This window comes from Aotus nancymaae, unplaced genomic scaffold (genome assembly GCF_030222135.1).
Source record: "Aotus nancymaae isolate 86718 unplaced genomic scaffold, 86718_ANA_hifiasm-v0.15.2.pri h1tg000010l, whole genome shotgun sequence".
Lineage (NCBI taxonomy): Eukaryota > Metazoa > Chordata > Mammalia > Primates > Aotidae > Aotus > Aotus nancymaae.
In genome coordinates this window covers 33,571,708-33,585,610 of record NW_026988421.1, presented here as the reverse complement: position 1 = coordinate 33,585,610, position 13,903 = coordinate 33,571,708, and the positions used below count along the sequence as shown (strand labels likewise).

The 13,903-nt window shown below is 36.3% G+C and overlaps 1 protein-coding gene across 9 annotated transcripts in view; it reads left to right on the top strand.

Moving 5' to 3' along the window:
- The window catches only part of LCOR (ligand dependent nuclear receptor corepressor), a 142,333-nt gene that overhangs the window by 90,336 nt on the left and 38,094 nt on the right, over positions 1 to 13,903 (top strand). For 8 of the 9 annotated variants that reach the window (XM_012439399.2, XM_021672920.2, XM_012439400.3 and 5 more), the window contains one exon: positions 8,548 to 8,680. The exons of the other annotated variant lie outside the window; for it this stretch is intronic. In XM_012439399.2, the coding sequence (XP_012294822.2) occupies positions 8,548 to 8,680 (133 nt within the window). The remainder of the gene's footprint in view (positions 1 to 8,547; positions 8,681 to 13,903) is intronic. 9 annotated transcript variants of the gene reach the window in all.

The window sequence follows — 13,903 nt, the reverse complement described above, 5'->3', positions numbered from 1 at the left end:
TTACAGGCATGAGCCACCATACCTGGCCTAAATCTCCAACTTTACTCCTATTTAGTTCTATGCCAATGACTTGTTCTTTTTCTTATTTTTTTATTGTTTGTTTTAGTTTTTCCCCACAATGTATGACTTGTTCTTTAATAATGAATAAATATTCCTAAATTTATTAGGAATAATAAATGCAAAGAAAAATGGTTTTTGAGTTACAGTAGAAGATTTTGCATCTTTTTGTTATTTGCCGTATGATAAATAATGTATTATTTTAGAATTCAGCTGAGGGGAGATGACATGAATTGATTTCTTTAACTTTTCCTTATCTTTTGGCTATTTTACTTTTTCTTTTTTTTTCTTTGAGACGAGTCTCTCTGTTGCCCAGTCCTGAGTGCAGTGGTGCGATCTTGGCACACTGCAACCTTCACCCTGAGATTCAAGCAATTCTCCTGACTCAGCCTCCTAAGTAGCTGGGACTACAGGTGCATGCGACCATTCTCAGCTAATGTCCGTATTTTTAGCAGAGATGGGGTTTTACCATGTTGGCCAGGCTGGTCTCAAACTCTTGACCTCAGGTGATCTGCCTGCCTTGGCCTCCCAAAGTACTGGAATTACAGGCATGACCCACCACACCTGGTCTTGGCCATTTTATTAGCTCTATTAGTTGTATGTCATATAAACTTTTTTATTCTTATTGGTTCATTTTATTGGAAGGGTTGACATTACAGCAAGGTGTGGTGACTCATGCCTGTAATCTGAGCACTTTGGGAGGCCAAGGCAGGAGGATTGCTTGAGGCCAGTAGTTCTGCAGCAGCCTGGGCAATCAAATGATACTCTTTCTCTACGAAATATTTTTAAAATTAGCCTGGTGTGTTGGCACACGCCTGTAATCCCAGACACTTGGGAGGCTGAAGCAGGAGGATAGCTAGCCCAGGAGGTCAAGGCTTGCAGTAAGCCGTGATTGTGCCACTGCACTCAAGCGTGGGCAACAAAGCAAGATCCTCTCTTTAAAAAAACAAAACAACAACAAAAAGAAATAGAAAACTCCAGAGCTTTCAGGCTTAGAAAATCTAACCCCTAAAGGTGTTGAAAATAATAAAGATCTATGTGAACAGTTAAGAGACACCTGGAAGGTCCATGATATTAGTAGCATCAGGTGAAATGACACACCTGTTAGTTGTATGTTTGTTTGTTTCGTGAATCGGGCAGCTTCCGGAGCCAGAGTAGGCTCTGAGAATCACATTAGAGGTTTAACGGAGAGTCAGATTAAGAGACAGTTAAGAGCCCTACTAGGGTTGGAGCAAACCTCAAACACTGGCAACAACATGCTCCTTCGGTGGAGCCCAGCTTTTATTGGATCAGGCAAAGGAAATTAGAAACTAGTTTCAGATGAATTAAAACAAAAAACTTAACCAAAACAAATGAGATGTAGCTAATGGTACTTAGAAGGCACTTAGAGAAGACCTGTATTTAAAAAGCAGATCTCAAATCAATACCCTAATCGTCCACTTTGGGAAACTAGAAAAAGAAGAGCAAACTAAACCCAAAGCAAGCAGAAAGAGAGAGTAATAAAGATGCATGAGCAGAAATAAATGTAGTAATGTAGAAAAATGATAGAGAAAAAGAACAAAACCAAAAACTGGTTTTGTGAAAAGATCAACAAATGAGATAAACTTTAGCTATCGCTGATCAAGAACAAAAGAAGACTGTACTCCAAGAATGTTACGAAGTTGTCAGGAAGCATGGGGAAAAAAAAAGAAGACTCAAGTTACTAATCACAAATGAAATAGAGGAAATCAGAAGTAAAAAGGATTGGGGAATACAGTGACAAATGTGTATGCCAGCAGATTAGAGGATTTGATGAAATAGGCAGCTTCCTAGATACAAACTTATCAATACAGATGTAAGGTGGAACAGAAAGTCTGAATAAACCTATGATGCAGATTGAGTTGTGTCCCCCAAAACATATGAATCCACTCCTGGTACCTGAGAATGTGACCTTACTTGGAAATATACAGTAGTCTTCCCCCTTATAAGGGGATTCCTGAACCTACAGATAGTACCAAACCCTATATATACTATGTTTTTTCCTGTACACATACCTATGAAAAAGCTTTGTTTGTTTGTTTTTTTAGAGACAGGGTTTTACCATGTTGGTCAGGCTGGTCTTGAACTCCTGATCTTGTCATCTGCCCATCGTGGCCTGCCAAAGTGCTAGGATTACAGATGTGAGCCACTGCACCCAGCCAGTAAAGCTTAGTTTATAAATTAGTCACAATAAGAGATTAACAACAGTAATTTTAAAATAGAGCAATTATAACAATATACTATAATAGAAATTATGTGAATATTCTCTCTTTTCTTTCCAAATACTTTATTTTACCATACCATGAGTAATTGTGGAAAGCAGAACTGCAGATAAGAGGGGACCACTGTAAGGTCTTTGCAGATGTAATCGTTATGATGAAGTCATTTTGGATTAGAGTGGACCCTGAATCCAATGACTGGTTGCCTCGTAAGGAGAGAGAGACTTGGAGACACAGACACACACACAGAAGGAAAAGGACTGTGTAAAGATGGAGACAGAGATCGGCAAGGAATGCCAAGGATTGTCGGCAACCACCAGAAGCTAGGAAGAGGCAAGGAAGGACTCTTCCCTAGAGCCATCAGAAGGAAAATGACCCTGCTGACACCCTAATTTTGGGTGCCTGGACTCCAGAGCTGTGAGAGAAAAAATCTGCTGTTTTAAGCCACTTAATTTGTGATAAAATATATAGCAGCCCTAGTGAACTAACACAACTTAGAATAATGAGATTAGATTAGTAATTTATAAACTTCCATCAAAGAAAAGCCCATGGCCAGGTATCTTTACTGGTATTTTCTTTTTTTTTTTTTGAATAGAGATAGGGGTCTCACGATGTTAGCCAGGCTGATCTCGAACTCCTGGGCTCAAGCGATCTGCCCACCTTGGCCTCCCAAAATGCTGGGATTACAGGCATGAGCCACCACACCCTGCCCTGCCTCCACTGGCGTATTCTATCAGATATTTAAAGAAGAATTAATGCCATTTCTTCACAGATGTTTTCAAAGTATAGAGAGGAGGGAAGACTTCATTCGGTGAGGCCAGTATTGTTTATATGAAAACCAAAGAAAATTGCAGACAGATACCACTTATGAGTACCAACACAAAAAAATCCTCAGCAAACATTAGCAAACCAAGTTTTGCAACATATAAAAAGTGTTATACACCACAACCAAGTGGAATTTATCCAAGGAGTGCAAAGTTGGTTTAACACCTTATTTATGTGTGTGTGTCTATCTGTCCCGTCTTGCCCTGTCGTCCAGGCTGGAGCACAGTGGCACAATCATGACTCACTGCAGCTTTGACCTCCCAGGCTCAGGAAATACTCCTGCCTCAGCCTCCAAGTAGCTGTGACCACAGGTTTGCACCACTATGCCCATCTGTTAATTTTTTTTAACTGATTTGTGGAGATGGGATCTCCCTATGTTGTCCAGACTGGTCTCAAACTTCTGGGTTCCAGTGATCCTCCTGCCTCAGCCTTCCAAAGAGCTGGAATTACAGACATGGGCCATTGTACCTGGCTGGTTTAACACTCAAAGTCAATTACTGTAATACAATGTATTAGTAGAGTAAGTGACACAAACCACATGATCATCTCTGTAGACATCCTCCAAAAAGGCAATTGGCCAAATCCAACACGTTTTCTTGATTTAAAAACAAATAAACCCAACAAACCAGGAATAGAAGGAAACTTCCTCAACCTGAGCTACAAAATCACACAGCTAAAAGATTGAACAGCTTCCCCCAAGATCAGGAACAAGGCAAGATGTCCACTCTCACCACTTAATCCAACATTGTACATGAGGTCTAGCCAGGAAAATTAGGCAATAAAAAGAAACCAAAGTCATTCAGATTGCAAAAGAAGAGGTAAAACTCTCTCAGTTTACAGATGACATGATGCTGTACATAGAAAATCCCTCCACAAAACAGAGTTTAGCAAGTTCAGCAAGGTTCAGACTACCACATCATTTAAAAAAAAAAAAAAAAGGCCGGGTGTGGTGGCTCATGCCTGTAATTACAGCACTTTGGGAGACTGAGGCGAGCAGATCATGAGGTTAGGAGTTTGAGACTAGCCTGGACAACATAGTGAAACCCCATCTCTACCGAAAACACACAAAAAAATTAGCCGGGCGTGGTGGCAGGTGTCTGTAATCCCAGCTACTTGGGAGGCTGAGGCAAGGAGAATTGCTTGAACCTGGGAGGTGGAGGTTCCAGCAAGCTGAGATCACGCCACTGCACTCCAGTCCTGGCAACAGTGTGAGACTCCATCTAAAAAAAAAAAAGTTGTATTGCTATACACTAGCAGTGAACAATATGAACATGAAAGTTTGCAAACAGTTCTGTTTACAGTAGCATCAAAAATAATATAACACTTAGGAATAAATATAAATGTATAAGACTTGTATTCTGTAAATTACAAAATGTTGCTGAAAGAAATTACATGGAAAGACATGTTTGTGGATCAAAAGACTTACAATTGTTGCTATGACATTACTTTCCAAATTGATATGCTGATTCAGTGCATTTTCTACCAAAATCCCAACTGACTTTGCAGGATTCACAAGCTGGTCCTAAAATTCATATGAAAATTTAAGAGACTTGAAATAGTCTAAACAATCTTGTAAAAGAATAATAAATTGGGAGAATTTACACTTTACCAATTTTAAAACTTACTACAGACTACATTGGTCAGCTTAATGTGAAGCTGGCATGAGGATAGATATAAATAGTGGAGTAGAATTGAGTGTCCAGCAGTAAAATATATGGTCAGTGACTTTTGACAAGCATTCCAAAACAGTTCTTTGGGGGAAAGAATTGTTTTTTCACCAAAAGGTGCTGGAACCGATTATCCACATGCGAGAGAATGAGGTTGGACCCTTCCTTACACCATACACAAAATTAACTTGATGTGCATCCTAGATCTAAAGCCCTAAAACTATAAAACTCTTAGAAGAAAGCATAGGATTAAATCTTCATGACCAAGTTTTTTAGGTATGACATCAAAAGCACAAGTGACCAAAAAAATATAAATTAGAATTCATTGAAATTAAAACTTGGCGGCTGTTAACAGTACCATCAGTACTATCAATGAAGTAATAAGAAAACTCAAAGAATGGGAGAAAATATTCACAAATCATATATCTAATAATGGACTTGTTTCAGAATATATCAAGAATTCTTAACAATGCAACAAGAAAATGGTAACTAACTCAGTAAAAAATGAGCAAGAATCTGAATAGACATTTTTGCAAAGAAGGTATAACATGCCATGAAGCACATGAAAAGATGCTCAACATTGTTAGTCAATTAGGAAAATACAAACCTTAGACCATGATATATACTACTTCTTATCTACTAAAACAGGTTTAATCAAAAAGATAATAAGTGTTCATGATTATGTAGAGAAGTCAGAATCCTTATACATTGTTGTTGGAAATGAGAATCCTTATACTCATTGTTGGGAATATAAATGATGTAGCTGCTTTGGAAAATGGTTTGGCCTTCCTCAAAATAGTTAACATATGATACAGAAATTCTACTCCTAAGTACGTATGCAAGAGAAATAAAAATATATGGCCAAACAAAAACTTGAGCATGTAATAGCCAAAAAGTGGAAACAGCCCAATTATTTGTCAACTAATGAATGGATAATAAAATGAGATATATTCATACAATGGAATGTTACTTAACAGTAGAAAGGTAAAAAGTACTGATACATGCATCAACATGGATGAACCTTGAAAACATTATTCTAGGAGAAAGAAGTCAGTCATCACAAAACTACATATTGTGTGATCACATTTATAGGAAATATTCAGGGTAGGCATATCTGTAGAGACAAAAAGTAGTATAGTGGTTGCCTAGGGTTGGGGGCAAGTTGAGAAGTTGTAATTGAATGTTTATGAACATGGAATTTCCTTTTGGGGTGTGAAAATGTTCTAAAATTAGATTGTGGTGATGGAGAGTCATAGCTGTAAACAGAAACCATTGAATTTTACATGTTAGATGGGTGATTTGTTTACTATGTGAATTATGTCTCAGTAAGTGTTTAAAACAAAACAGGTGTACCCAATTTATATAAATTAAAAGTAGTGTATATGTTTCAGAGTTCAGGTTGATACAGTTGTTACTTGTTTGATTCAAGAAAGAACATGCAGCATTTGCCTACTGAATGCTATGTTTCTCTGTGTTGCTTTAAATTAGAAGGCAGCCCGAATGGTTTTGTTTGTTAGTGATTTTGTTTGTTTGTTTTGAGTTTAGGAGTGGAGGTTTAATGGGTAGAAGAGAAGAGAAAGAGAAACAGCTTTCTCTGTAGAGGAAGGAGTCTCTGAACGGTGTTTGTTAGTTTTTGAGATGGAGTTTCACTCTTGTTGGCCACACTGCAGTACAGTGGTGCAATCTGGTCTCACCGCAACCTCCGCCTCCCGGGTTTGAGCGATTCTGCTGCCTCAGCCTCCCAAGTAACTGGGATTACAGGCATTCGACACCACGCTCGGCTAATTTTGTATTTTTAGTAGAGACGGGTTCTTCATTTTTGTCAGACTGGTCTCAAACTCCCGACCTCGGGTAATCCGCTTGCCTCAGCCTCCCAAAGTGCTGGGATTACAGGTGTGAGCTACTGCACCCGGACAGCCTGAATGTTACTATGCCACATAATGTCTGATTTTTAAAAAAATCACTAAACAGTGAAATGGTACCAAAGTATAATACAATTAAGGATTTTATAAATTGATGACTGTTCCTAATACCTTTTAGATACTAAATCAGTATCAGAATTATTTTGTTACTCGTTTTTTAAAACTAATAGTATTTTAGCCTTTTATAAAAGAGAATGTTGGCAAATACAGCTATAATAAAGGTTCTCATGATTTATAAGACTTAAAATATTTCATTTAAATTTTTTTACATTATATAGCAGACTTACTGTGCCTTATATAGCAGTGTTTAAGGATCATTATTTTAGTTTGAATATGCCAGTGAGTTCTTCATATTAACCTTTTTACAATATATATAATTGATGCTGAATACAGATTTTGGTCGTGCTTTTAACATAATTCTTAGGATGGGAAATCATAGAAAGCTTGTTGCAAATATCAGTGTGTATTTTTTAAATCTTTGAGAGAATCATTTGTGCATTATAACATGTCTTCAATGTGTTATTTAATTCCTTTCATTGTGCCAAGATATGTTCCATTTTCTTATTCAGAGCACTTATATGTGGAAATAAAGATATTAATTCATACATTAAGGTGATTTCAAATAAATTATATGCACTAGAACTTAAAGAATACTTAAATATGCTTTTAGCTTTTTAAAAAATACTTTTGTTTTCAGTTACTGTAAGATAATGAGAGTGGAGGTAGGTACAAAGTATTGTCAATATGGTCCAGTGCTCCTGCACTTATATTATATGCTAGGAGTCTCAGGGATGAGTATAGTACAGCATATTGCAACTTTTTGGTCAGAGAAACTTTCTGATCTACTTTATTTTTGGAGACAAATCCTTGCTCTTGTCACCCAGGCTGGAGTGCAGTGGTGTGATCTAAGTGCAATCTCCACCTCCCGGGTTCAGGCAATTCTCATGCCTCAGCCTCCCAAGTAGCTGGAATTATAGGCATGCGCCACCATGCCTAGCTAATTTTTGTACTTTTAGCAGAGACTGGGTTTTACCATATTGGCCAGGCTGGTCTCAAACTCCTGACCTCAAGTGATCCGTCTGCCTCAGCCTCCCTAAATGCTAGGATTACAGGCATGAGCCACCTCACCCAGCCAGATCCACTGTTTATATTGCAAAGGTGTTCAGACATAGATACATTTTAACAAAAGATAATGCTATGCTTACACTTAGAACATGCAGTGCATTTGATTTCTCAACTCATTTTGCTGCTGTTACTTTTGACCAATTAATCAATTTTGTAACCCACTAAAGGTTTGAGAACCACCGTTTATAAAATACTAATTTAGAGACAGAATTGTGAATTCAGATGTATTGAGTTTTTTTCCTAATTCCCCTTTAAAAGTGTTCTGTTTTGTGTCTGGTGAAAAACAGAGCTCATACTAGGAAGGCAAACATGATCCTCAAATGAGATTTGGAATTAAAATTTTTTTTTTTAATTAAAGCATTCTGTCTGAATTGCCTGTGAAAGATAACTATGGTATAGTATAATAGAACCAGTATATTTGTGTGTTCACAAGGAAATTATCCCTCTAGCAGTTAAAGTTTAATTAGAGTTTATGCAAATTTTGAACAAAATGTATAGTCAAAAAACATGGATAAAATCTAGCCAAAGAATATGTTTACATTTAGTTTGCTTTTATACTTTTTAAGAGATAAATTTTATACTGAAGTTTTTTAATGTTTTAATTGCATCAAATTAATTTGCCTTATTTGCTGCTGACTTTGATTTCATATCTATGCTTTTGATAATGAATGGGGAAAGATTTTTGTGCAACTATTTCACCAAGTATTTTTGCAGGGACACTTAGTCGGTCTGGATGAACCAGCTTCGGGAGCTGGGCAAGAAGCTCTGCTTAAACAAGAGCAAGCAAAAATCATTCGATTCGAGAGACAAGCAGAAGAATTCCTCAATGCAGTCTTTTATAGAAAAGGTTGGTTTCAGTGAAGAATGATATTTAGCATCTGCTTGTCTTGTATTATTAATCTCCGTAATTTCAATGTCATTTTTAAAGTTACTCTTAAAATAAATGTTTTTCTTCATTGATGATATAGTTTATATTGCTCTATATCTCTTGGGTCAAATTCCTATTGGAATTAGGGTTAAGTTAAGCACTTTTCCCCACATTTAGGCTCTGATGTGATGGTGAGTTTTAATTAAATGGTTTAGAAAATTATTATGAAATTCTAAAAATTTTAAGCTCTCAATAGCACTGCATTTTTTTACACAAATTTTCTTATGGAGACCGTTACTGTTTTAATCACTGATAATAAAACCAACTGTGTGAATTTTTAGTAATTCTAACCTGAAATTTTATTTGGAGAGAAAATGTAGTTATAAAATTAGATTTGTGAGCACTCTTTTCCTTGATACAGTCTTGTTTCATAAAATTTTTTATATTAAAATTAGGGAAATGATTATTATGTAGTAAAACTTTTCTCCCTAAATTTGAGTTGGCATTTAATAAGCTCAACCTCTTGCACTTTTAAAATTTATCTTTCTCCTTGAAACATTAGTATATTTGGCTTATTATACATTTCTTTTGAAATACAGAAAAGTTCTCTAGTCATAGGCTCTTGAGGCTTATAAATCCTTCATAGAGGCATTCAGGTTTATTCTCTATTCACAAAGCAAAATTGCTATCAACCAGAACCTTCAGGAAAGTTCTTTCATGTTCCTTTCTAGTGAAGAGTCTTTACTTTTAAGAAATTCTAAATGGATTTATACTTCTTAGTTACACTTTTCCTCCATTTCCAAGATGGTAGTTACTATGATGGGTTCTAAAGTTTTATACAAACTCTTGATAATCTTAAATATTCTTATTTAATCTTCAGCAGACTCAGTGATTCCATTTTCTTTAATAATTCTTCGTCTGTTCTAGTTCACACCTCTCATTCCTCTGGATATCCCCTCTTTCCCTTTGACATTGGTTAAAAGTCTGATAAGTGCTGGTTCTGTTGGGTTTCTTTACAGTTGGACACTAACTGGGCTTCTGCTTAATGTGATCAGTATTTCCAAAAGGTGATGTGAGGTGTAGTGTCATATAAAATTAAGAAATGCACAGAGATTGTTTTCTGTGGCACTTATTTTCCCCATTTTCTTTCATTAGATCCCTAGGCAGAATTAAATCATTTAGTACATCCTTACTTCTCTATAAACACCCACTAGCACCTCCTGACCTCAGTCTCCCAGCTGAGTCTCCTGTATCTAATTATCCCTACAGATTGCTCAGAATTCCAAAATTATGTTCAAAATAATCGTTTTCTTAGTTTTATGAACACTTGATTGTTGAAATCACATTTAAGTATAACTAACTAATAGAGCAGTTCTATCAGTTTGCTTACCAAATAAATTTTTTTCTTTCTTTTTTTTTTTTTTTGAGATGGAGTCTCTGTTGCCTAGGTTGGAGTGCAGTGGCACGATCTCAGCTCACTGCAACCTCCATCTCCAGGGTTCAAAATATTCTTCTGCCTCAGTCTCCTGAGTAGCTGGGACTACAGGCACGTGCCACCACGACTGGCTAATTTTTGTGTTTTTAGTAGAGACGGGGTTTCACCATATTGGCCAGACTGGTCTCAAACTCCTGACCTCGTGATCTGCCTGCCTCGGCCTCCCACCAAAGTGCTGGGATTACAGGCATGAGCCACCGTGCCTGGCCTCAAATAAAATATCTTTACAGCTCCTCTCCTGAAGGATATACACAGAGTCATTGATCTAATGTGTTGTTATAGCAAGCTTCATTATCTGAAAAGAGGACTGCCTCTTGGTAATTTACATGGAGGAACCACTTTTCATCCACTCTTTGCTTAGGGGGAATAAGGTCAGTCGTGTAAGGACTCCTACAGAGAAGTTCTTTATCAGTTTTCTACTAGTCCCATCCCTTTGTCATAGAGGAATAACTTTAGAGTTTTTATAAATTTTTTTTTTGAGTAATTAAACTTTCGGGTTATAACCTTTAGGGGAGGAATTATTACTTTGGAATTAGTTTCAGGATAGATTTCAAGAGACAGGAATGCTCTGAAATTGTAAGTTGAGTTTATTGGTTTTTATGTACAGGCATGGGATGCTCAGAGAAAGAACTATTGCTTTGGAATTTGGACATTTCCTTCCCCTTTATGTATTAATATTGCTATTTTTGAATATAATTCTCTTATAACCATCTCCAGGATAGTCATTAGTACTCTTTAAATTAATACCAAAAATGTTTAGTCTCCAAGGACATGATGGGCACTTTAATCTGAAGAGAATCATATTTTAATAAATAATTCAAATGCTTAGATTTGGTCCCTTGTTTCAAAGTATTGTAAATGGTATGTTTTAAATAATTAGTGTAAAGATTATGTATAGTTAAGCAAAATCAGAGATGGAATAAAAGTAGGCTTTTATGATACAGAATCAATTAATTTCACTTTAAGAACAATATACCATCTACAGATGTCATAATGGCATTTATTTTTAGCTCACTTTGTCACTTGTATTAAAAAATCTAAGTTAGATTTGCATTTTAAGATATACAGGTGGCTGTGATGTAACATATTTTTCTGAGTTTTATTTTTGATCTGATTTGTTGCTTTTATTTGACTCAGTTGTGCTGTGTTCTCCTGGATATGGATATATTTGTAGATGTGTATTTTAAGTATGTCAAAGAATGAAATCTGTTCAAGAAACTTTCACAAAATAGAGAAATTCAAAAGGCAGAGATGTAATGGATAAACACTGTCTTGTCTTGTGACTGTTTCTTCATTCAATAAAGAGACAAGATACACTACAGACATTGAATGCTCCAAGATACTGGTCTGTGGTCCTTGTCCTGGTATCTTTGACTCTTCACAGAGCTCTTTAATTATATTTATTAATACTATTTAAACACAGGGACATCTCATAAATTCGTAAATTTTATTTTTTTATATGGAAATTTTTTATGTATTGTATGTTTTTCAGCTACTAAGGGGGAAACAGTAAACTAATATTAAAACTTGACCCCATCTTTAAAAAAAAAAAAGAAATGTATGTAAAAGCCGGGCGCGGTGGCTCACACCTGTAATCCTAGCACTTTGGGAGGCCCAGGTGGGTGGATCACCTGAGGTCAAGAGTTCAAGACCAGCCTGGCCATAATGGTGAAACCCCATCTTTAAAAAAATAAATCAATAAATAAAAATAAAACTTGAAATTTGTACGATAGTTTATGTGGAGTTTTAAATAGAAAAAAATGAGTCTTAACTGGAAAGTTAAATGATACTAAGAAAATTCAATAGAGATACTTAAAAAACAGTGTATGGGTAAAATGTTTATTAAAACACTAAGGAACCATTGTTATTAACTGTAGCAACTTCTGAACCTTACCTAGTTCCATACCTTTATTTTTAAACCATCTGGAATATTTACAGTCTCTATTTATAGAGAAGAAAGTTAGAGTTATAAATAATTCCTTAGTATGACAGAAACATTATTATTAGGAGAGAGAGCCTCATTAAACTCCAGGAGATGAAATAAATATCACAACTTTGTGAGCATCTTCTGGTATTGAATATTGTCTTTTGGCGGGGGCGGTGGGGGGGGCGGGGAATGCCTGTTCTTAGGAGTCCTGTGAGGTTTTGATGGTGTATTTGTTTGTTGGTTGTTAATTGTGGAGATTTTAGATTTTAGTAATTAGAGTCAGTTTTTCTTTAACTTTCTAAATTAAACTCTTAAGTTCCTTACAGCTTGAAAATACTGTAGGTAAAGTTGTTTGCCTTCTATAGCTAATCTTTAAAAGACTAGGGAAACCTTGGTTTTCTGAGAACTGTCTTGGAAAGCCCCAAAAGTGTGATGGGGAAGAAAGGTCACAGGTAAAACAGTAAAATCAGGGAAAAAGTTTTAATTGAGGGTCTATCACTAATCATCTATATAAACTTGTAGTGACCATTTACTCTTTTGATCACATTTCCCTTTTTTTTAAAAAAAGGACTATCAGGCCGGGCACGGTGGCTCACGCCTATAATCCCAGCACTTTGGGAGGCCGAGGCGGGTGGATCACGAGGTCAAGAGATCGAGACCATCCTGGTCAACAAGGTGAAACCCCGTCTCTACTAAAAATACAAAAATTAGCTGGGCATGGTGGTGCACGCCTGTAATCCCAGCTACTCGGGAGGCTGAGGCAGGAGAATTGCTTGAACCCAGGACGCAGAGGTTGTGGTGAGCCGAGATCGTGCCATTGCACTCCAGTCTGGGTAACGAGAGCGAAACTCCGTCTCAAAAAAAAAAAAAAAGGACTATTTCATGGTGATTGACCTATTTAGTATTCAACTAAATTGAATACACACTTTAGACAAGGCAAGATTAGATATATAGAGGTACACAGAGGTAAACACATTTCCTTCATTTTATTTTTTTAAAAGGACTATTTCATGGTGATTGATTTGATTGACCTATTTAGTATTCAACTAAATTGAATACATACTTTAGACCAGGCAAGGTTAGGTATATAGAGATACACAGTGAGAAAACACACAGTCTCAGCTCTTGAGAAGCTTAGTCTTCCTGGTTATTAGAGTGTGATAATTATAAAGGTGTGATGATGATGTACTTATACAAGTCATTTTCCCTTCCATCCTAACCTCTTTTGCCCTTCAAAGTCTCTTCCAGTCCTGAAAGTTCTATCAGTTAATGAGTTCTTATGGTCAAAACTTTACAGTGACTAGCAATTGATAATTTAGATGTTTATTTCATTATTTCCCTAGCTATTGTTTTACTAGTTGGCAGGGTTTATTTAATGTACTCTTGGAAAATAATGTGGTTTTTTTAAGGCTTTTGAGATTTAACATTTAAACACCTAGCCCAGAGGTTCTAAGATTGTGGTCCCCAGACCAGCAGCATCTTAGAACTTGTTAAAATGCCAGTTCTTGAGCCCACCCTAGAACTACTGAATCAGAAACACTGGGGAGAGAACCCAACAATCTCTTTTTGCAAGCCATCAAGGTGATTCTGATGAACATTAAAGTGTGAGAATGATTGCCCTAGCCTAAAATGGATCTTAAAATTAAGTATCTCCTTTTATAATCTTGGTATGCTTTCAGTCTTTATAAAGTAAATTAAGCACTCATGAACTCAGAATATATTCTTCAAATATTTAGGAGTAGGTGACTGAGGAAAAAATCTAGGGAAACTTGCTGTGATC